Source organism: Hemibagrus wyckioides, linkage group LG09 (genome assembly GCF_019097595.1).
Source record: "Hemibagrus wyckioides isolate EC202008001 linkage group LG09, SWU_Hwy_1.0, whole genome shotgun sequence".
Classification (NCBI taxonomy): Eukaryota; Metazoa; Chordata; class Actinopteri; order Siluriformes; family Bagridae; genus Hemibagrus; species Hemibagrus wyckioides.
Window position 1 is genome coordinate 4,804,096 of NC_080718.1, and position 24,784 is coordinate 4,828,879.

At 40.0% G+C, this 24,784-nt stretch overlaps 1 protein-coding gene across 1 annotated transcript; it reads right to left on the reverse strand.

Moving 5' to 3' along the window:
* Positions 1-596: 596 nt before the first annotated feature.
* Positions 597-23,932, reverse strand: ism2a (isthmin 2a). The gene is made up of 6 exons (XM_058399462.1): positions 23,428-23,932; positions 14,614-14,853; positions 10,831-11,116; positions 7,511-7,648; positions 5,978-6,040; positions 597-5,104 (listed from the first exon to the last, which is right to left on the reverse strand). Exons 1-6 carry the CDS (start codon positions 23,554-23,556, stop codon positions 4,587-4,589), a joined length of 1,374 nt encoding a protein of 457 aa, XP_058255445.1. The 5' UTR covers positions 23,557-23,932; the 3' UTR covers positions 597-4,586.
* Positions 23,933-24,784: the final 852 nt, after the last annotated feature.

Here is a 24,784-nt window from a genome sequence, read left to right on the forward strand (position 1 = left end):
CAGCTATAACAGCTTCAACTCTTCTGGGAAGGCTTTCCACAAGGTTGTGGAGTGTGTTTATGGGAATTTTTGACCATTCCTCTAGAAGCACATTTGTGAGGTCAGGCACTGATGTTGGACGAGAAGACCTGGCTCACAGTCTCCACTCTAATTCATCCCAAAGGTGTTCTATGGGGTTGAGGTCAGGACTCTGTGCAGGCCAGTCAAGTTCCTCCACACCAAACTCACTCATCCATGTCTTTATGGACCTTGCTTTGTGCACTGGTGTACAGTCATGTTGGAACAGGAAGGGGTCATCCCCAAAATGTTCCCACAAAGAGCATGAAATTGTCCAAAATGTCTTGGTATGAAGCTGAAGCATTAAGAGTTCCTTTCACTGGAACTAAGGAGCCGAGCCCAACCCCTGAATTCAATAATTTGGAGGAGTGTCCCAAAACTTTTGGCAATATAGTGTATCTCCTTCTGAGCAATGAGAATGCAGCATGTGATATTTAGGTAGTATGGTCTACTAATTCCTGATCTTTTTGGCTTTATTTTTGGATTAGATCAACAGATTAGGTTCAAACTTCACCCACAGCAAATAAAAGAAATAGAAACTCCACATGTTCGGGTTTACTGTCAATGTTAAATTTATTATATTTTGGACAGAGGTGGTTAAAAAAATGCATATAACTGAAGTAGTGTGGTGTGTGACGTGGCACGAACACATTCCCTTTTTCACAAAACCTCCAACCACGACCGGGGGGGTGGGGGGTTTCACTCAGCTTCATATATAGTGCATCTTATGGATCCTGGACAATAATAAATACTGTACAATAATAAATCTAATAACAATAGACATGACCTGACATGACATGATGTAACATGCCCGATATTTTACATCACGTACAAAATCCTTTAAGAATGCAGCACAGGAGGTGTAATTTATCCCTTTTACAATAATGACACACACAAAAAAAGTAAAATCTAAATTGTACATTGCAGATATTATTCAATATAATGATAATATATATACATAGATATATATATATATAACTATATATATATATATCTCCACTTATTTATTTTTTTCTTTAAATAAAGTGCCTTTCTTTCAGACGTTTCTTAAAAGTGACACAATCTTCAATCAGTCAAAATTTCCTGAAAGACCATGAAAACGTAAACTTTCACCAAAATTCAGCTGTCGAATTTCTTTTTTCATTTCATTCACCTGCGATATGTCTCCGTTTTGGTGAGCTTCAGACTGATGACAGTATGGAGCATCTATTTTAACAGGACAATTTGAAAGCCGAAATGTAACAGGAGCGTAAAAGCCTGGCACGGCTTCAGAGAAATCCAGCACCCAAGGCCGAGCGCGAGTGCCCCAGTGTCCACACTCTCGCAGTTTCCCAGTGGCCGCACACACACCTCCTGCCCTGCGCGCATACCACACGGCTTGTGGATTCCAGGGCGCTGAAACATGATGCGGACATGCCATAACAGAGTGCGCGGGATGCTCCTACGCCGAGATTAAAGCTCCTTCACAGCCGCACCGTATGAGATCCTGTACGCTGGAATGCGAGGCTAACTCAACAGGAGATCCAGTTCATTTACGGGTGCTGGTGCTAAAGACGTTAAAGACGCTTACTGACACGAGTTGCGACATCACTGACATCCAGGAAGGCTATTAATAAACCTTTTTTGTGCACTGATTGTTTCTTTCACACAGCTTGTATTTTTTCATTAGAATTAATGCTTAAAATAAAATGTGACTAAAGTCTGCTTATAGGAGCTAAAAAGAGCCAATCATGGACATACACTGCCAGTCAAAAGCTTTCAAACCCCCTCTATTAATATTTACATTTATTTAAATACGGCAGACTTAGAAAATCTAAGTAATAAATATTTGTGAGAAATGTTTGCGATTTTATTGCATCGAAAAACAAAAATCATTCAAATCTGCGTAATCAACGTAAATGTGTCTTAATTAATAATTAATTAATCAAAGTCAAATCTGATTTGAAATAACGAGTTCCTTTACAATCTGAGAGTGCACACCGGAAGAAAACGTCACTTAAATACACACATTTAGATGTTTTTCTCCCCCTCTTATTTAATTGCTGGTGGAAAAAAAATCTCCATGTTCGAAATCTTTTGACTGTCAGTATATAAGAATATGAGAATGTGATGGAAGAAAGCCAACCGCGATAGTCAATGATGCGTGTCAGGATTTCAGGATGGGTCACGTCTCGATTCAGTCATTAAGATGTCACCTGAACGTGGATGTTTTTACAGTGGTGTGAGATTCGCCTGTCAACGCACCTTTTTGCCTTGGTGTTCTTTTCCAGCCTAAGACACATTCAGCACAAAGACACTGATCAAGATAAACACCCAGGCTGAAAGGTGAGGCTTTAGCTCTTAAAACAACATCCCTGTACGTACAAGTGGGCTTTGATACTTTCGGGACTCAGAGTGGATTTGCAATACACGCTTTTTATTGTTCTTGTTCGTTCCTCTAAAAGTCCCTCCAGCCTTTAAAGAGGAAAAGAGAGACCAGTGTCCGGGTTTTTAACCAACGAACTCCTGTTTGATGGGGTGCCAATAACTACGAATAAGCGTTCACCTTGGCTGAACTTTTCCACCATGAACCTCTACAAAAAATAAAACAGTTTATAGAGTGTAGCTCTTAACATGATGCTTCCACCACCATGCTTCACTGAGGAGACTGTGTTCTTTTAGGGGCTATTCTGTGGAAATTCATGTCATACAATCCCAATGAATTCTATTTCCGTTCCAAGTCTGTGAAGTTGTTCACATGTGGTGAATACTTAGGTAAGACACTGTAACTAGTTCTATTGGCTTTTGAGGTAGGTGCTCCCAAGATAAACAGTATGATCAAGATGTAAAGTGTAGGCAGAATGGGTTTCCAAGGGATTGGAACGTTCTTCGAAAGGAGAACCGTCTGTGTCAGGGTCTGCTGTCGAATCTCTTTAAGGCAGCCTTAAGAATTAAGGATCCTTAGATGTTAACACACGCCACCTGATAATTTAGAAATAGGTTCTTCTTGGAACCCTGTCAGAACCACCAGTTGAAATCCTTTGTTGCAGGGTTCCTCACAGTCTATCAAATCTATAAAAATCTTTTCAGAGGTACACGAACAATGCAGAAAGAGGTTCTACTTAAATCCCTTTGCGATAGAGGAACCTCTGTAAAAAGGTTCTTTGTAGAATCTTTAAACGTTCTCCCAAAAAAATGTGCTGCGTACTGGGTTCTACAACAGAGGTTCTCTGAGAGGGACAAAATGAAGAAATGAAAGGGCCTGCACTCTAAAGTTTAATCCTTAAGGGCTGCTCAGACAGTTCTGTTCGTAGTGTTTAATTTTTTCAAGGTTTTAAATAGCACTGAGGACTAGAACCATCCAAAGACCCTTGAAGAAGCCTTTTGAGGAAAGGTTTCGGCCAAGACCTTTCACATTCTCCGTTGTCCTATACATCCCATAATCCTATGCATCTACTCCTCCACAGTAGCTAGTTTTGAAAACGCATCGCAGAACCTCAGCAAATATTTTTCTTTTTACTAAAACTATCTGCAGTCATATTTGAATATTTACTCAATTATTTGAGCAGATGTTATCCAGCTGTTAGTCCCAATGAGACAAATTGCTGCTTTTGGGGAGTTTCTCAAACCATTTGTTTGTACCTCCGTAAGCCAGAAGTCTTCAGAGAGTCGGCAATGTGTCATGGAAGCTGACTTGTTTTTTTGGTCGCAGTAAATTTTAGTGAGATCTAAGGGCAGAAAAATTTGAAGAAACATGCATGCTTGTGTAAGAGAATGCTAACAACATTCTCAGAAGAAAAATAGGACTAAACTGGATGATGATACTCTTTAGAGTGGAAGACCTAAGAATACTTTTACCTTGGGAAGCTGAAGAACCTCAAGGAAACACAGATGTGTGATAATATCATGAACCTTGATAAAAGGTTAGACCGTTATCATGTCTAATATTTGCACATGCCTAGTTCCTGATGACGTCTTTATCCCTTTTATGAAGCAAAACATGATCTCTGTGCTTATCTTATGATCCAGTGCCATCGTCCTTAAAATCGTGAAACCTCATACGACACTGGATCCAAGTACATCTAGGGACACGTTCAGGATCAGGAAGAGCTGTGACATTTCGGGATCGTGTTTGATTTATTTGGATTGATCTTGCCTGTGTTGGGCGAGCTCCCACTCTGAGCTCTGAGTCTATGATAACATGAGGGGATTCTGCTTGGACTCAAGTTTAGCAGCCTGACTGGATTCCTTTCATGACAAAAAAAAAAAAGCGGCGGGGATTTGAACCCGATAAATAAAGTGAACCTGTTCCAGAGGACGGTATTTGAAAGAGTCCCTGATTGCTTCAACTGGCTCTCTGAGGAAAAGTGCAGAAGATAGAGAAATCGTTGCGTTACTGTATGGTACTGTTCTGGCTGGTGTATCACTTGAGGTGTGTATAAACAGTGTAGAATGCTGGGTTTTTTAAAAAACAAATTGAAAAAGTTACATACTGTAACTCCAGCGAAATACTGTATATCTATAGTTCTGACACGAACCAGCTTTGCCTTTCAGTACTCTCGAGCCTCCTCCAGCTCATTCATGTAGACGTCCTCCTGAGGGTTCTCTGTACACTGCAGTCCATTGTTGGGAGGACGTACCGAGTGGAAGCGGCTCCAGTCTCCTTTGCACAGGATCCACGGAAGGACGTCCACTTTGTAATGGAGCTCCGGAGAGAACTCGGTGCTGATAAGGTTAGGCGCTCCGGCACCTTTGCCCCGGGTGATGAGCTTCATGTGTTCGTCGTAGCAGCAGTGCTGCGCGGCGAGCGTGGTGCTGTCGAATGATAACATGGAGCGCACACAGAACCGCGCAGACGGCTTGTAGATATCCAGGCGCTCTTTGGGTCCGCTGGCGTCGCGCCACCGGTAGGTCTTGCGCAACTTCTCGTCGAAGATGTTTACGGAGCTGTAGACGACCTCGGACGGGTAGACGCAGGGACAGCTGGGTAACTCGGTCAGGACCTGATGGAGATACTTCTGCAGGAACTCGTTCTTGCAGTTGAGCCACTTCTCACAGCTGTCCACGTCTACGAGAGAGGAATCAGTAACAGCTCAATCACAGAGCTCAGTAATTACCAGAAAACGCTGACACATGTGCCTGAGAAAGCCTGCATATCACTTATTGTTAGGTTCAGCTCCTTTTCTCCACTCTAACTGAGATCCTCTATTCCCTAGAATAACAACTTTTAGTGAATGAGACAGCTCTGAACATCGCCTCATGCCGTCTGCCAGGGAATAAATTCTATGCGGGGGGGGGTGGGGGTGGGGGTCGTCGCCGTATTGGAACGTTTTCATTAAAAACATTTAAGTCCAGATGTGATTATTAAAAAAAAAGGTCCTGACACTTTATCTTGTTACATTTTCAAACCACACTTCAAATATCAAAGTATGGTTTTTTGGAAAGTGAGCCACATTTTCACGGTCTTGCTAACACTCTCGATGGAGCAATCCTGAAAATCTTGAATATGTTTTTGTTTCCAGTCCAACTGAACTCCTGCTTTCTCTTTGATTGCAGCCTCATGGGGGCCGTTCCCCAAAAATCGACAAGGGCCATTTCAGCTGGAGGGGAAACACGCTTTACACTGAAGAGAAGATAATAAAATCTGTAAATATTTAAAGAGAGAAGCGGCAATTCTTTGAGTGCAATCAGCCTGCTCTGTGGGAATTAACCCAGTCTCCCCAAGGAGCGTAACCTCATAAGCACACACAAGTACTGGTAATGATTATAAATCGGTCTCATTTAGCGAACGCTGACTGGACGCTCGGAAAACACTGCAGCATGTGAACTAACACACACAGTAGAAGGTCAGCGAGCTTGTTAAAGATCTGAGAAAATCTCTGGACTTAAATGCAGTAGGAAGAAATGTAAGTGGTGTTATGGATCTGTATCTGGAGTTTACCGAGGACATCAGTGTCGTTCATCATCTCGTGAGGGATGAGCTCCGTCACAGCATTCAGGTCACCTGGAGAGAAGGAAAAAAAACACACATTATAATTTTATATACAATAAAATCTTAATAATATACAATATTTTGATATTAACAACAATTATTATCATTGTGATGGAAGATTATTTTTTAAAATCATATTAAAAAATATTTTTTAAAAGAAAAATACACAAGATACACAAGATTATAGATCCTTTTTTAATACATATATTTTTTAGAAATCACAATATTTTTTTTCTTATTGCATATAGACTAATTTTATAAAGTGTAAAGTCTGCAGTTTTTTTGTACTCTTTATTTTATCAGATATACAAACCACACATTTTGGAGCTACACTTTGCACAAAAAAAGGCACCTGAAAGAATCTTCTGAAATAAATAGCGATTAATCGAGTCACAGGAGCATTTTTTAACAACTGTAAAATAAATAGAAATTAAAAGAGCTGTATAAATAACTCCAAAGTAGGGCTGGATATAATAATATAAAATAAATAAATGAATTTAAAAAATCTGTTTACAATTTAACTTTTTATATAAAAGTTTATATTTGTAAAAATAGCTTTATTATTTATTATTATATATTTATCATTTTAAATCCACTGAACTGTTAGGCTGCATTTTATAATTTTTTTTTTTTTAAAGAATTTTTTGTAAATTGTAACCAAGTATTACAACATATTTTGTAATAGTTTTATAGATCTGTTTACATACTTTTATTATTTATTCTATGTAAATAAATGTAACAATATTTATACAATATCTACAGTATAATTAACTTGTATTCTATTAAATACATTATTATAAAATATAATTTCTATTGCTATTTTTATATGTTAATATTGACAATAAAAGTAGTTTTATAAGACTTGGTATGAGATTCCATGGTAGGGTTTTTAACTTGGACTTGCTTTACTGGGCGCAAATATCACCTACTAGACACAGTGTACACCATGTGTAGTGTGATTTAGAGTAAATCTACATTAATTCCACATCAGTTGTCGAAAAATATTCCAGCTATTTGTATCTCTGTATCTAAATCAGCTGAATCACGGTTAATGAACCGCAGATTTAATGTGTATATTTCTGTAAAGTCAACAGCACTCGAGCTGTGAGTGGGCAGTGTGTGTGTGTGTATATGAGTGTGTATGCTCTGAAATGACCCATGTATAAGGCGTATACTGAAAGCCTTCTTTGAGCCTTCGTACACGAGCCAAGAAACCAATCGACACGCTCAAAGAGCGGTTTTTATCCTGTATACAGTGCACAAAGCCTAAATAGTTGTTTTCGTTAGCATGGGCTATTTGGCGAGGTATTATGAACAAACGATGCACTGTAATAATATAGTACTAAATTCAGTACTTAGTGTTATTATATTCAGAAGGTAAAGCCTGGTATGTGGAGGGATTAGTAGATACACTGCATGGACTGTACAGTATTAGTGTGTGTGTGTGTTTTCAGCAGGTGAAATGACAGGACTAGAACTGACCTGGACACCGCTGCAATTCACATGTGCGAGACTCGGTGGCAGTGCAGGTGTAACCGCACGACCGAACCCTCTTCTGGGTTCCATGGCCACAGGTGGTGCTGCACGGGGACCAGTCACTCCACTCCTCTTCTTCGTAATCTACAGGGTTTAGAGAAAAATGAACTGATTGATTAATGAAGCTTTTATCTACGGTATGAAGAACACTACGATGTAGATATTCATGATTCCATACAGCTGGAAAAAAGCTCTAAAACTTGATACTTTTTGTCTTGTGCTTTTATACATTTTGGAGAGACGTCCTGTTCTTGGTGAGGTCACTATGCTGCTACGTTTTCTGTATGTGTCGATGACGGACTTTACGGTCCACCACGGTGACTCTAATGCTTTGGAAATTCTTTAAGGACCGTGGCTTTAGCAGTCGGATGAAACCAGAAAGATCCTAATGAAATGCTAGTGATGTGCTGTAGCATGTGTTGTAATGTTAAAAAAGAACTACCTAAATCATATTTACATGCCTTTACATTAGTTTCTAAAAAATCTAAGGCGATTTCAAAGCCTCGACTCGATCAGTGTGCAGGAGAGGGATTCGGACTGGCGCATTCCATACACAGCAGGTGGGAAGGTTATGTAACGAAGCCGGAAATGCTCCACACACTTTAGAGCACTCAGGAGTTGAGGTGTGTGTGCGGGGCTTTATTTTTAAAATCCAACTCCTGCTGAGGGAACTAACAAATCCAGCAGTTATTTACATTTTTCCATGTGAGGACTTGTGTTTGTTCCAAAAAATACGAAAATAAGGAAAAGGATAAAACATTCACAGAAGCTGAATGAATGTCACATTAATCCACATGCGATTCCTTCATCCTGTGAGCTTCATATCTGACTAATCTCACACTTCTTCTTCTTCTCTCTAGCAACCGTATTTTTTCCACGTATATTAGTGACAGAGTGATTTCTTAATTCTATGTAAATTATGCAAAACAGTCGTCTCAAACGTTTCCTCTTATCTTATCATGTGGTCCTACGTTTCTTCAGTTCCCCACTGTAGTTCCTACAGGCAGTTTGTTCTCATTTAGTGTTTGATCCTCAAAAATGGAAGTAAAAAAATACAACCTTGGTTTTCACGTTATTCTGTCATGTACTGTACCATCTATGGAGACTATGGAGAACTAAGGAAAGAAAACTAAGATTGTTGGAGCATGCAGAATAGAAATTAAACCAGTTTTCACACTGATTAGTTTGTTATTTCATTAGTGTTTAACTGCTTGACTTTAGAAGCTATCAGTAGCTGCTATGGTTTCTCATCATAGCTGGACAGGCCACTCCCACAATAAACAGGAGTCACTGTAGCAGTCACTACAAGCACACAAGAGAAACTACTTAAAAGTGATGTGAACGTGGAGTTAGTTACTCTAGCAGCATAAACTCGAAATACTTTTGACGTGATACGGTGTAAACTGAGCTCCTGCACAGGAACACGGTGTCACTTTAACGCTCTACCAAGGGTTTTATTGGGACTAAAATGTACACACAGCTACCGGTATAACACTACATGCTTTTACAGCGGGTCAAATATAGAAAGTGACCTTCACTGTGGGCAGCAGCTCCACAGTGTTATGGATGTGACACACAGACTCATGTTGCTCATGGTGCTACTTATTAAATTCTGCATTTAAGAAAATTCAAGAAGTGCATAAATGTACATTATTTAACTTCCCGTTTATTCACTGTGAACAATGAGCATACAGACATTGTACTACATGACCTCAGGTTTACCTGAAGCTCAAAAGGGGAGAAAAAGTGGAGAACAAACATCAAAATAAAGCTGAGAGGGATTTTTTAACTGAGCTAAATGATGGCTGGTGGATTAACTCTAATGCAATGAATAATAATTAATAAATAAATTGCCCCCCCCCAATTATCTGTGTCCCTTTACCATTTGGTAAATTATTGTAAAAATACTAATCAAATTTTATAGACATTTAATTATTGTACTTATTATGCTAATCTTTCTTTTGGCCCTGCTTCCTGTATTTTTACAGGATATTTTTTGTACAGCAACAGTCTTGTTCACACTTTATTTCTTTCTCTCCATTAAACAAATTTACTTATCAAACTGGGCATCAACTGGAATATTATTGGTTATGACACATTAGTGCAGGAAATAGCAAGATCACTTTGGATCCATTTAAAGGTTTGGATCTATAATGAATGAAATATTTATGAAGCGTCTCGTGTTATGCTTCATTTAATCTGTTGATAATAAAATCGCCTAACTAAGGAGCAGTTTGAGAAACATGGACATGTAAATATATTAATGATACAGACCTAAACAAATAAAATCTCAAGTTTTTAAAAGACTGTGCTGTTTTTGTGTAAACAAATATTTATGTTACAGATTTGGCAAGATTCACAAGATTTTGTACAGGAACCACAACAGTTTTTTTCGTTGACAGCTTTAACGAACTAATAAATTAAAAACGAATTTTGAGACAGAAGACAAAATGCAAAGTGTGGGTTTTGTGCCAAAGGCCTAAAAAAAAAAAAAAGAAAAGTGCCACAAATTCCTCGGCGAGCTCAAAGTTGTTTGAGCCGTGTGAAGTGCAGCTCAGCGCCAGGACTGGAGATGAAAAGAAAAGCCGAGTACGCTGGAGATGAAAAGAAGAGCTCGGACTTGTCTGCTGCGATCTCGCAGCCTGCTCCAATCTAGCGTCTAATTATACACAAATATTAGTTGTTTAGCGAGTGGAGAGGCCCGACACTGCCATTAGCGAAGCGGAGAACTTCTAAACTCAGAGCTTTCCTTTCAGAGGCATGGTGTCAAGCTGAAAGACCTGCATGCACAGTAATGCGGGTGAAAATAAGTCTTCGTCTTGTGTTACAGATAAACGAGTAAAAATGTTCAACACTGCTTTCGAGGGGGAAAGCATCTATCTGTCTATCTATTTTCCTTTTGGCTTATTAACTAAGAAAATCAATAAATCATTGTGGAAACATCTGTAAATAGTGCAATATATACATCATGATCATCTACACTGGTGTGTTTTTTTGTTCTGTTTACTCCTGATAGGGATCAAAGGAAAGGCTGAAAGACTGGCCATGGGAATTAGTGTGTTTATAGAAAGGTCCTTAAGTGCAACCTCAAATCATAAATCATGTCAGGACTACAGAGGAGAGTGGGTTCTGCACATACAAGGAAGGAAATCAGCTTCTTAAAGGCAATGCTTTTAAAAGGCATTACCGAACTTTGAGAACAAAACTCCGAGTCATCATTTCACTTTTGTTTTGAGCTGTCAATCAAATGAAAATGCCTCTCTTACCATAACTCTCCATTGAGTCCCAGCCCTTCCAGCGGCTGTCCCAGTCCACTCCCACTCCGCTCAGCAGGGAATCTTCTCCTCCGTAGCTCAGGTCGTCTCCGTTCTCCTCTAGACTGGCCTGGCTGGCGCTCTCCTCGTTGGAGTCGTGGTTTTCCCAGAAGAGAGGCCAGAAGAGTTTCTTGTGGCCAAGCCATTCCTCGGAGTTCAGAGGCCAGTCGTTCCTGCCCTCTTTAGCCAGGTCCATCTCGACCTCCATCTGAGGGTCATCCACAACCTCGATGGTCACCTGGAGGTCAATACCAATACCAAAGGAAACAGTCAAGACATAAAAACACTGCAATCACTTTGTCATAACAGAGCGAAACAATGAGTGCACAGGTTAATTGCATCCAGCGCAAACTAGTGCCAAGTGAAATTAATTCATTTCTCTGAACTACTACAAGTCGATCAGGTAAGTGGGAGGTCTACACCATCGATCAGTGTCGCAGAGGAACATATTTGTTGTGTTTCCCAGCAATAATTTGCTGTAAATGCCTTTTGCATGGATGCCAAAGCATACAGATAGCCCACAAAGAAAAGGTCTCGAACCCCCAAAGCACCAAAATGACAGCACATTAGCACAATTTCTCTGAGTCACTGAGTAAATAGTTTTCCGAATTCACCAAAACTAAAACCTTTCAGTGTTTTCCTTATCAGATTTAACAACTAAATCCGGTTTTATCCCACGTAATTTTTGCAGTTTTGCAAGATCACACCGTCCCAGATAAAATCTTTGGCAAATTCTATAACGGACCGATAGATAACATTTCCTCCATGACATTTTATATGACAGCGATCCAAACAGGTGGCTCGAATGATTCCTTGGACCATTTCTTGGTCCATTCCTGCTATTTTTCAAGACATAAAAACACTGCATTTTAAAGGTTCTTCAGTAAGCTAGGTTAGCACGTTATCTCACCCTGACACATTTCTTCACAGCTTCCGACTGACAATGTCTGAATTGACCAAACCGTTAAAATACCCTTTTATCGTCCCTCGTGCGATTTCCGCAGAGGATGTTTACATCATGACAGCTTCAGCATGCCATGACCTGTAGGATGGTAAAGCTGTTGTGTTCCCTCAGCAGGTCTAGACATAGAATCAGCTGTTTATGTTGCTCCTGAGGTAACAATCTGATAGTTGCAGGAGCTGTTTATAAACACCTGTATCGTCATGATTAAGCTACTGTAACGACGGAGATTACATCAGTCGGCCTTGTCTACATCGTCCTCCTGCCAGATTCTCAAGAACACAGGAGCAGGTTGTACATTCTTACACCATTACAGAGTATGAGGAGGTTTCAATCTGCTAATATTACCCAGGAAACGCTCTTCATTGTGGATATGATGAGGCATCTCCAGTGTCAGAGTTTTAGCTCCTTAGTCAGAAATTCCCATATTTTCCAGGACAGGAAAAGGCTGAACAAACTTCTAAAGGAATTTTATGGAAACATTATTAATAGTAAGTGAGAAACTTTTAACTTTTTAAAATGTTATATGTAATTATATGTTTAAACTATAGGAGCTATATAGGATGTATGCTTTAATAATACAGTGGAACCCAGGCAAAGGAATTGAATCGGTTTTGGAGGCTAGTTCTTCAGGTATGTGTACTGAAACGATTTTTCCCATGTGAAATAATGTAAATGCAGATAATCCGTTCCAGTCACCCAAAAAAATGACCAATATTCCCAATACGCAGCGTATGTAAACTGTGTGGCTGCTTACAAAGAACTGACCCAAGCCAAGCATTCCATGTCAATAGAACAGGCCACCCACACCCCCAATCTGTCAACAAAAAAATGCCTCAAAAATCACATAGCTTATGAACGCATGCCGAAGGCGACGTTGGTATCATGGGTTGACTGTTTCACACAGCTTTCGTTGACTGAAAAAAAATTAATTTGGCTTCGGTTGGCTTGCTTGGCTTTCCACTGACACAAACAAGCTTTGAACGGCTCCTGGACACATGTGCAACTTAGCCAGCATTTCCGTTCGGTTCGTTCGTATGCCGATACCAATTTTGATTCATAAGGTGAAAAATAGTAAGGGAGAGCGATCATATGCCGAGGTTCTACTGTAAGTAAAAAAATGTTGGTAAATTGCTGTGGTATAAGAGGAACAGGGATTATGGGACACTGTGGGAAAGGGACTATGGAGAGGCAACAGTAATTCTGTTTCATCACACCATCCGGTCAATGATTTATTGTCCTGAAATTAGCTCCGCCCCCAACTGGAACAGAGCTCAATATATGCAATTACTGTAATTGCAATTACCCTTGGATGTAGTGTCCTCCAAGTTCTCCTTTAAGTCAGTGTGTACAAACTTAACTGAGGGAGCCTCAGATCACGTCCGTCTTTCCGTCTTTCACGTGACTTGTTTTTGTCTTATAGAGCACAAGTCAGGTTTCTCAACGAGTAAACTCCTCTGTGCTTGAAAATGTATTAGACTTACAATGTATTAAAAGGACTTAATAAACCAAATAAAACAAATAAGGACACATGCAAATTAAAACAGCTTTGTCTGGTGTTCGTGGACGATGGACCGTTCCCACTTGGATGGCTTCGACTTTTTCCCTGTTATAAAAGTCAATTGTGTATTTTTTTCCCCCTAGAAGTCTAACTTCATTTCCTTTCAGATCCTCATGAGCGCAAACATCGTAACAGCGCTAAAAATAAAAAAGGACCCTTCTTTACCTCATTTTAAAAGCACATTTAAAAAGATCAGGATCAGCTCTTGCAGTAAACATTAAAAACAGACTGTTAAAATAATACGCTGGCCTTTCACCTTTTGGATTTGCCTTGTTTTTGTTCCTTCTTTTATAAACTCTGCGGAGAGGTTTGAGCGAGACGGCCGAGCTGCGCTCCACCAGCGTAGAGGTCTCGCCTTGGGTAATTTAAGAGGCCTCTTTGCTTAAGAACAGCTGTGACACAGCCAATAACTGCATAAAAAACCCACTCCCTTTTGCAATCACTGTCATAACAGAGCGAAACAATGAGTGCACAGGTTAAGTGCATCCAGCGCAAACTAGTGCCAAGTGAAATTAATTCATTTCTCTGAACTACTACAAGTCGATCAGGTAAGTGGGAGGTCTACACCATCGATCAGTGTCGCAGAGGCCAAAGCATACAGATAGCCCACAAAGAAAAGGTCTCGAACCCCCAAAGCACCAAAATGACAGCACATTAGCACAATTTCTCTGAGTCACTTAGTAAATAGTTTTCCGAATTCACCAAAACTAAAACCTTTCAGTGTTTTCCTTATCAGATTTAACAACTAAATCCGGTTTTAGCCCACGTGATTTTTGCAGTTTTGCAAGATCACACCGTCCCAGATAAAATCTTTGGCAAATTCTATAACGGACCGAGCGATAACATTTCCTCCATGACATTTTATATGACAGCGATCCAAACAGGTGGCTCGAATGATTCCTTGGACCATTTCTTGGTCCATTCCTGCTATTTTTTTTTTCCACTCGTAATTAGTTCCTGTTTACTTTTAACTGAGAAAACTGGGAGAAAAAGATGCTAATAATTTTTTTTTTATCTTATCCTGTCATACACGGCCTCTCGTAAAACATATATAGAGATATTATGAGGAAAAATAAAGCTTGGAAGGAAGTAGCAGAGAAACAAACAAAACAAACAGAAACAAACAAAAAAAACATAATAGTCTTTTATGCACCAACTAGAGACAAACTAATAAGTGAAGCAAGCAACCTGAGAAGTCTAGTTCTGGTCTTACCTGGATATTCGGATTCTGCGAGCCTAGATCTGCATTAGCAAGATCAGGAAAGTTCTTCAGGTCTAAGATGAAAGGCTCCTCTTCCTCAGGTGCAGGTTTAGGAAGGACTCCCTCCGATCGAAACTGTGGCCATCTCCTTTTGTGCCGACGTGGAGGTGAACTGCTTCTGCTCAGCTGGTTCTGCTCCTGAAGCTCCTCCAGGGTCCATCTAGCATCTACAGAGCGAGCCTGGCCACCAGCCTGTCAAAAAACATAGCACTTAACAATAGAAAACAATAGCTGCAAGCTAAAAAGCTAAACATGAAGAGTTTTTATTTTATTTTATTTTCACCAGCTTTGAATATTATAAACAATTATGTGCTAGCATTAATGCTGTCATGTTATCACTTATTAACTGTATACTTATATAGTGATAGCGATGAGCATTGTGAATTCCTCTCAGTAATATTTTCATGCTAGCTTATATTAGCCTCACAGCTAGCATTAAACAGCAGTGAAGGTTATAAACATTTATGACTTAGGAATCCTTTCAGAAATGATGTCAGGTAGATTAGCCAGAGAGCTGGTGTTAGCAGTGAAAACTGTGAACATTTATGACTTAGGAATCCTCTCAGAAATCTTGTCAAGCTAGCCTGTTTTAGCCACATAGCTAGTGTTCTGAAGATTATGAACATTTTTGACTTAAAAATTCTGTTGAGACAGTTGTTTGACAATTGTGACTTGAAAATAAACAAATAAATAAAAAATCCTCTCAGAAATCGTATCAAACTAGCCGGACTGACTGTGTTAAGTTAGCGGTGAAGGTTAAAAACATGTATCCTCTCTTGTAGATTAGTCAGATGGCTGGTGTAAAAAAGATTCTGAACATTTTCGACCGAAATTGTTAAAGCATCTTGTATTGGACAAATAGTGTTACTTAGCAGTGATCTTAACAATTATGACTTGAAAATAAATAAATAAATAAATAAATAAATAAATAAATAAATAAATAAATAAACAATCAATCAATCAATCAATCAATCAATCAATCAATCCTCTCGGGAATCTTATCAAGCCAGCTTGTCTGAGCCAGGTTGCTAGTATAAGCCATCTAGTCTAGCCATCTCAAGCCATAATCAAAGTCATTTATACTGTTTTACATTTATAGCTGATGTACATCCCTGGCTACTTCATCACCTAGAAAGTGACATGTTTCCCTTTTTTTTCCTCCTGATTAAGAGTCTGATCTCTGCCCCTCTGTGGGCTGTTAAATACCTAATTTCTACAGTAAACAGTGCTATGAAAATAAAACAGAAGGTTGTTTAATAGATTTTGGTGGTTTTAATACAACCAGTAAAGGATATGATTCAACCCTCTATAAAGCCTCCTTGAGGACTGAAAAACGGGGCGAACCATTCCTGAAGCAATTATAGCACACATGCGAAGACGACTGGAAGATCTGTCATCTGCTAACACCATATCAAATCTATACAGCTGTGACCCTGAACCCTTACGGAAAAAAAGAGAAAAGTCCTGGGTTTCAAATAAACACATCTGGAGTGAAATGTCTCCCACATGACAGCATATCAAGAGGACTTTAAAAGGGGATTACTGGAATAACGTGGATGTTTTTTCATGGCTTAGTTCGGAATACAGGCTAGTTCATGGACATGTTCGCTTTAAAACGTGTAGCATGAAAGAAATCCGATCTTTTCACTGACGCTGTAACGTCAATAGTACGTTAAACTCGAGCTACACAGATAGACTCGTGTTGCACAACCCGTCTGACGTTGCAAAACATCTGATAAGACGTTGAGCTGTTGTTTTCAGGCCTCCATCCTACATAAGTTACTTATCAAACCCAAAGCCTGCATGCTACAGCCCTCCCGCTAGCAACCAAACAAAACAGAGCAGCCCGGAGTAACACGGCCAGACACGAACAACACGCTGTTCAGCTGCTTTTCTCCTGACAGCTGGTTGATATTAAGCGCAAACGCTGCACTCGACGAAAGAAGCACTGCGAATTCTTGGAGGACGGCCCAGGATGGTGCACGCAGGTAAATTATTACACATTAAGGGATATGTATCTCTTTCATCTGGTTTACTTTAATATGGAGACCTGAAGTCTGGCGTAGGAGAGACGGCCTCCCGTTGTCCCGGATCCACAACAACACTGTCAGAGAGCTTTGAAATCATCTGCTATCTATCACCATTCCGGCACCTCCTGTCTCGCCACAACGTTAGATCCACAAACTCTTTCGGCCATGGCGCTCTGTCACACTGATTTAAAAGGTGTCTCCAGATAATCTCATAATGCTTCACCATGCTTTACACGAGTACTAATCATTTTAACTCGCTGTAAAACAGACCTTTGGCTTGCTATGAACCTGGTTTTTATGCCTTGACCAGATGACTTTTTTTTTCCATCTCCAACGAGGTCTAATCTGGAACTGGTTCTTTTTTTCCGAAACAGCTAATTTTGCTGTCGACTGCAACAAAATAAACAAAATGATGATCAGCCACATGCAGAATAAACATGCATCTGTTGACTTGTGTGTTGTCTAATAGTCCTAATAAGAGTCGAGATGAGGTAATGGAATTATTTCCGGTGTATCCTTGGGATTTTTTTCTGCATCCCAATCTGTCGTGAGTCATTTTTTTTTTTTTTTTACAGACTGTACAGATTCTTTCTTCCAGAGTCCCGAGGTTGGAGCAAGGAATTATAAAATATAGACAATGTTTAAAAAATGTGTTATTAAGCAAAATTCCTAGTAAAAGTACTCACTAAAAAAGTTATGGTCAACAAGTGGTTCTAATCAAGAGATCAGACGTGTAATACACGTGGATTTTTATCCTGATGTCCACGTGTACAAGCCACGCCCATCTCTCTGATTTATCCCATGTGAACTGATATTAATTGCGCCCCGCCCACTCTCAATCACATACCCGTGATTTGCTACAACATCAAAGATTATGGGTTGCTTTAGGAACATAGGATGCAACTCAACAACCGGATCTTGGAAGGACATCTTATCAGTGCACAAGGGGTTAATCATGGACCCTTCCTGAACCTTTCATGAGCTACATGCATGCCTTAATAGTGCCAGATGAGACCCAGTCACGTCGGGCCTCTACATCCTGGTTCCTTCAACACTTCAAAGGGCTTGTGTAGAGGCCCTGTCTATGGGCCACCAGGGACATCAAAGAGAAGCCGTAGAACATGATTGACCCGACACCTTGAGCCACGATGGACATTATCAAACAGCCAGCACTGTCAATTCAGTTCCATTTAAAACATCAGACATCTTTTTTTTTTTTCTCAAGGGATCGTACTTCCTTTGACCGCCATCTACCATCCAGTCTATCTGACTCTTCCTACTCGTGCAGGTCACTTCCCCAAGTTTTCTGAGTGCAGACCACCACAACCACATCTGTACAGCTCCTGTTTCCCAGAGCGCACATCTGGAGACCTGATTCGATCATCCCTTTCGTCTTCTGGCAAAGAAACAGCAGTGAAGTGAAGGCAGAGGGGGGGAGAATGGGTGGAGGGGTGTGGGGTGGGGTGGTGGGCTAGCGAGGCTGCCTGATCAAAGCCTTCTACTGCTGATCATGTGTAGCCTGCCTTGTCTCACTTCTCTGACTCCGTCTCTCCCACACGCAAAGCAGATGTCCTCCACTGCAGACGATAAACTTCACCCCAACAGCCGTTCTATTCAATTTCAACGTCTCCAAGGAAGCGAGCGAAGCACCTTCCCGTGTCCTTAAAACAATTACCGGTGCCACGGAGTCACCTTGGGTTAAAGAGTACGATGGATTCTCAAGCTGGGGCCCTATTTATTTTTTAAAATCCAAGACAACCGTAAATCAAAATTATAGTGTTGCTGGAGATTTTTATGTGTCTCACAAGTGTGAAAGTGATTATGTCCAAGTAGCTCTGCCTACAAGCCTAGAAAAATAGGTTGCTCATGGGTTCTTTGGACAGATAAAAGTTCTTAGCTTCCCAAATAGGTGGGAACTAGAACACTCGAGAGTGTGAGAATCAGTCCTTTGTACACTTTTAGAAAAAAATCAGATTCCTCGAGGGTTCTTTAGATATATGAGCTCTTTTTGTTCTATGGACATTTTACCTGGAGTCCTTAAGCAGTGTTATTATATGCACGATATAAATGAGAAAAAAATCATTACACTTTTGGAGAAAGAAGGTTCCTCAAGGGTTCCTCAGATAGATAATGGTTCATAACTTCCTAGATGGTTTGTACCACAAACCCTTGAGGATTTTTTAAGCATCTTATGAGTAGGAAAATGATTGTGAACAGTCCTTCTTCCTAATCTTCCTAATCAATTTGTATTAAGAACAATTGGTGTTTTTTTTTGCATCTCACACATGAGAAAATATTTCTTTCCATGCAGTTCTACCTAAAACCTTTGAAAAAATGGATGGATAAAGATATTAAACTTTCTGAAACACTTTTTTTTTTAAGTGTCTCACGTGTGGAAAATTATTCTTTCCAAGCAGTCCTGTCTACACTGTTAGAAAAAGTATGAGTTCTTTGGATAGTTGAGGATCCTTGGGATAGTTGAGGATCCTTCCAACCTTTTATCGACGAAGGTTTAATCTGGAACTATAAACAGTTCTCCACAGATCCTTGAAGATTTTCCTTGGAAGGACAGTCTGAAGAAGTGTTAAACAACGCGAAAACAACGTTCTGTAACATGAAGTCTCTCTCGTTAGCTCATTCTAAGAGCGATGAGGTTCTGAGAAAGCCCTCCAGGAATCTCTCATACCTTCTGCCTCCATCATGCTCTGAAATCCAACCTCAGAGATCATCATCCTTGCCAAGATAAGCCACTTACTCAACATAGCAGCGTTTGGCTTCGTCTCATCCTCCACATCAATGAGTCCGACCTGCTGGTCGAGGGAGGAAAGGACAGTTTTGCTTTTGCATGAGTAACACAAGTTAATAATGGAAAGCAAACAGCTTAGAAGACGTTCCTGTGGTTGCACATCGCTCCACAACAACGGAGAGCAATTCCTGGAGCCGGAATTCCTGACCGCTCACACGAAGAGGGGAGGAGACGGGGCCGAGAAGAAACGGAGGATACTAAAAGCACTGTCAATGCATGGATGGATGCCTGACCAAGCGTTTTTCCTTATTCTGTTTTTTTTTTTTCCTTTCCACATCCTGCATACCATCATGTTACAATCCGATTTGCTTGGCATGTTCGGACCAACATCACCAACGCACCAAGAGAGCAAATCAAACTTGTTGGATTTCGCTGAGCTTAATATGACGAAGTCATGATGAGTTCCACCACCAAGAACACCAGAGGAACACTGTAGGAACCCACAGACGTTCATCTGTAGATCCCTCCTGGTTTCGGAAACAGAGTGCAAAAAAAGAGACTCATTTATTCAAACTACTCGGTCATAATTTACCGAAATGGACAGGATCTGATTCTGATCTCCGTAAAAAAAACCCTGACGATTAATCAGTCTGATCCAAGCCATTTTTCTCTGAAGCTTTGGTATTCGCTTAAACACCTTCATGTGCAGATTGTGAAACCCAATGCCAGAACAATCATATGACTGAAACCCACACAAACCAAAACGGACTACTAGCATATGGTAAAACAGACATTTTTTATTTTAATTTTATTTTATTTTTTTACATTTCAAGGCCTCTGGAATCAAATTCCCACAGGAAATTGTTGCTGACTCAGAAAAGCTATTCATTTGCTGTATACATTAGGAAGCACTGGAACCAATTTATTCTTAAATGTATAAAAAGATTCTCTAGGGTAACCAGCATGAAGCTCAAATAGACCTTTTTAGGGTGTATTATTGGTTAACTACAACATGGAGACATGGTTTATTAAATTATATGTCTTTGGTGTACCACAATCCTGTAACTCTTTGAGTTATGGTGGTTGGCCACGCTACTTTATCATTTAAATGTCACATTTTACAGAGACAGAAGCCAGATTTTTATTTGTTCCAGCGAAAATAAATAAATAATAAAAGCTTGGTTTTATCTTATAGACCCCGAGGAACCGTTTATGAGTCAAAAAGTGAAGAGTTTTATTTTGTAAATTACAACCCATCATTCATGATCCCATCAATAACTCTTGGGTTTATAAAAAAAATTCCAAAAAGCTATGTCCTGGCCACTCTGCAGCCCGAAGCCTTTTACACGTTGGTCTGATTTATATCCATTCCTCCACTTTAGATGGTATGTGTGTGTTCTAGTGGTTTTGCTTAAATACAAGCTAGCGTTTCAGCGTTAAATCCTGGATATAGCATCAGCAGCGTGCACATGAGAGCGCTTGCACCGTATACTTTCAAACACAGATTATGGTTTACAGTTTCAGCTTAACCTCAATTAGGGTGCTGGATATTTGAGAGCTTTCCAACCCACAGTCACCCAAAAACCCCGGAAACACGAGCGTCTCAGAAGGCTTAAGAATTTGGCGCCCTCTGTGGCATGCGGGATCGACAGTGTGCTTGCATCTAAGAGAAAGGAAAAGCCGGAGATTATTCGGTTTATCTGTTACAGCACTGAGGCTCCTTCACCTTTGCTGCATGCCAATCTCACGTCTCAGGTTGCAGATAGGCGTTTTGCTAAATACGTGTCGTCTGCTCTGTTTCCTGTTGCTATTGAGAAGTCTTCCTTTCCAACGTTAAGCCAAATAGTTTTAGTGATTAGAAGGAGTTGGGTTCGAAGCACAAAGATGATTCTGGCTCTCAGACTGCAATATGGGTAAGTTTTGCTAAAGCTTAGCTTGAGTTAGATCATCATGATGTCATGATTAAAACAGTTAAGATTGTTTTAGACAGCTGATTTGGCCAAATAATGACTCAAGGAGCCGAGAACTGTCAAAAGATGAACGCGTTTTCACAGAGTTTTCACAAAGATCACAGAGTTTTCACATTCTGGGGGTGTTTTTATATTAATTTCGAAAATTGACACGTCCAGGTTTAGTCATGCTAGACTTCCATGAGAATATAGTGTGTATTATAGGTATAAAAGTGTGTATTATAGGTATAAAAGTATTTACAACTTCATAGCCCTGCCTCCAGCATCACTAGTGTAGGTTATATATGTAGGATCAAATCAAACAGCCAATTTCCACCCGCTAGTCACCTCAGTTCCTCCGAGACTTTGTAACACACTCAGAGGAACCCGCACACCGCCCTCTTCCACATACAAGACCTCACAGATGTACCACGATTGGCTAGTGTCACTCTGATGGACAGGTGAGAGAGTAACAAGATCCCGCCCACTTGGGCAACACAGCTCGTTTTGCTGTCTCAGATCTGAACGTTTCCAAGAAACCAGTGAGATTACTAGACCGTGATATTCCTTGAGGCTCCACAGATTGAGTTGGCTAGACTCCAAACCTCACGAACACTAATCTGCTTCAATTCCTATAGATGTTAAGCAGTGACCAACTGCTTCCAATCATCAATCACCCCTCATCAAGATGGTTATTGACTCGGCAAAGAGCTGGGGTGTCTAATCTGATCTGGTAAGGACTACTGCTGAAGAAATTCCAGCCAATCAGGAGCCAGATCTGACAGTGCCTGGGTGAGAGTTTGGAGTTTTGAACCTTGAGGATACATCTCAGGTTGCATTTATGATTTGAAATCTGAAGACAGGTTTGATATAACAGTAGAAGGTTTTTTACATCAAAGAAATGACTTCCGAAAGCGGTCATAAAAATGAATAAGTAAAATTAAATTTAAAAAAAATAAACAGCATTGTCACATCATTTCTCACAATATCATTAAAAATCACCACAAAGTGACCAAACCATGGTAATGATATTGTTTAAAACCTTCGTCCAAGGTGCTACATCTCAGTCAGAAATTTTTTTTATTAATGGTTAATTAATGGTCAAAATGATTAATGAATGGTTTCTCATTAAGAAATTGAGCGTAGAAAAAGGAGGAGGGGAAACATATCATTGGAATAATATCACTTATTTCTCCTCCACATGTCTTTTGAAGTGATTCATACTGATGAATCGTGTACAGTATGGCCTACAAGAACATGTAGTTCATTCATTGTTCAGTAAATGCTCAAGATCCAAAGTATCTCCTAGGAAAACTGGGTATGAGGCTGGAATACAGTCCAACAGACACACACACACATTTATTATCTAGGTGTAAATAACAATATCCATCGCACCACTAGCATGTTTTCAGAAGATAAGGAGAGAAGAAACTGGAGAACCCAGAGGAAGCCCAGATGGACATGTGGAGAACATGTGATACTCCACATAGACAGAAACCCTGGAGCTGTGAGGTGGCAACCACTGTGCAAATCTTAAATCCTACACTACTGAGTGGCATCAAATGAACCCAAGACGCAAGATCCGACACGTATGATCAGATCTTTCGAAGATGTTAGGTGAATTACACAAAACTGAAAATTTATAAATGCAAAAAGTCTGCATGCACAATAAGGACAGAACAAATTCTCTCTCTCTCTCTCTCTCTCTCTCTCACACACACACACACACACACACACACACAGTGCAGTGGTTTCCCAGTCCTGTTTCTTGCTTTTAATCCCATACATTTGTGTTTTCTCTCCTGTTTATTGCAAGCCTTTCATTAAAAAGGGTGTGCTGGACTAGAAAACACTAGCATGTGCAGCACTATTCCTCTAATCTTGATGTTCTAGCACAAAGCTCAAACACACAGACAGGAAAAAGACACTAATGGCCTCTTTCTATGAGAAACAGCTCCCAACTGTGCCATCCCATATGGCCTCCTTTACACATGTCTGTCTGTGTGTGTGTGTGTGAGTATTTCAAGAAGTGTATCCGTACCGTAAGAGCGGTGTTCCCTCTGGGTTTAGGGTCATTGAGCCTCTGCTTTCTGCTGGGGAAACCGTCAACTGATACAAGAAAGAGGGTGAAGAGAGCCACCGAGCGCAAAACTCCACTGCGAGTCCGCATAACTGCAACAAACACTCACTTAAAACCAAACTGGTTCAATTCTTGCGCTTGGAATTTTTTGTTTTGTTTTGTTTTATTTCTTTTTCGCCTTGAACGCTTTTGCGCGCCGCTCACTGGAAATCAGTGCCTTGCGCTCCGACAAAACCACTCCATTAGACCCAGATCTCGAGTTACATCCTGTTGACCACTGGCTTTATGAAGGAGCTCCAGAAACATCTCAGCCGTTTATGATCCTCAGGAACGATTCCTTAAACTGAAGATGCCATTTGTGAGTGCCTCCTGTTGTCCCGCTGCTCCATGCGTAAACGCTGCTGCTGATCTGAACTCAAACTCAAAGTGTGCGTGCCTCTCTGTGTGCGTGTGTGTGTGTGCGCGCGCGCGTAAATTCTACACTACTCAACACATCAGTTCAACTTCTCAGGGTTGCCAGATTCGATCCTGTTTTAAAATCAACTATATCTTTCCAGGGCATGGATTTAAATCACTGAGGTATCCCTATAGCGCAGTTCCCCAAATAAATGTTTTTAAATACATAAATAAATAAAAATGGTGAAGGTGTGAGGTTTTAAACCCTGAATGTGTTCAACTGGATAAATCCTGTGTCTGTGCTTTATTAGTGTGTTTTATTAGTGTTCTCTCGTTGTGGGTTTCCTCAGGGTTCTCCGGGTTTCTTCTAACCTTCCCGAAAAACAATTTCGGCTAATTTTCCTAGCTGTGCTTAATTTCCCCTAAGTGTGAATATGTGTAATGGACTGGTCATCCATTCAGCATGTATTCCTGCCACAGTTGCTCCAGAGCCACGACCCTGACCATAAAGTGAGGACTGAAGATGGATAAATGTTTGAAATCATAACTTTTCAACAGTTCCTTACATTTTAATTCATTATTCAAACACATTTTTCACCTCATGTCCAGCATTTACAATTACAATTTTTTTTATTTATTTATGCCGGTGCTATGCCACAATTTCCGGTAAGTTTGATATTTTTATATATTTTTATACAGGTGCATTTTTTAAAATTAAAACCAAAACCTTTGCATATGATATTTAACAAATATTCTAATATATTATGAAGTATTGCTTTTAGAGAACTCTAGTACATAAATCTTTTCTTTGATTAGAGGAAATGTCATCAGACATTTTTTAAATATATTTTAAATGTGTTTGGTTCAGTAAAAAAAAAAGCGTTTCACGTTTAAAACATTAAATTTTGTAAAAATAAAAAAT

What these genes read in the sequence shown, in the direction of transcription:
- ism2a (XM_058399462.1), bottom strand. Translation starts at nt 23,556, where the DNA reads ATGCGGACTCGCAGTGGAGTTTTGCGCTCGGTGGCTCTCTTCACCCTC. An exon ending in GGACTCAATGGAGAGTTATG is followed by an intron (nt 7,649 to 10,830) that starts GTAAGAGAGGCA and finishes TAAACCCTGTAG; the next exon opens with ATTACGAAGAAGAGGAGTGG. An exon ending in GAACGACACTGATGTCCTCG is followed by an intron (nt 5,105 to 5,977) that starts GTAAACTCCAGA and finishes CCTCTCTCGTAG; the next exon opens with ACGTGGACAGCTGTGAGAAG.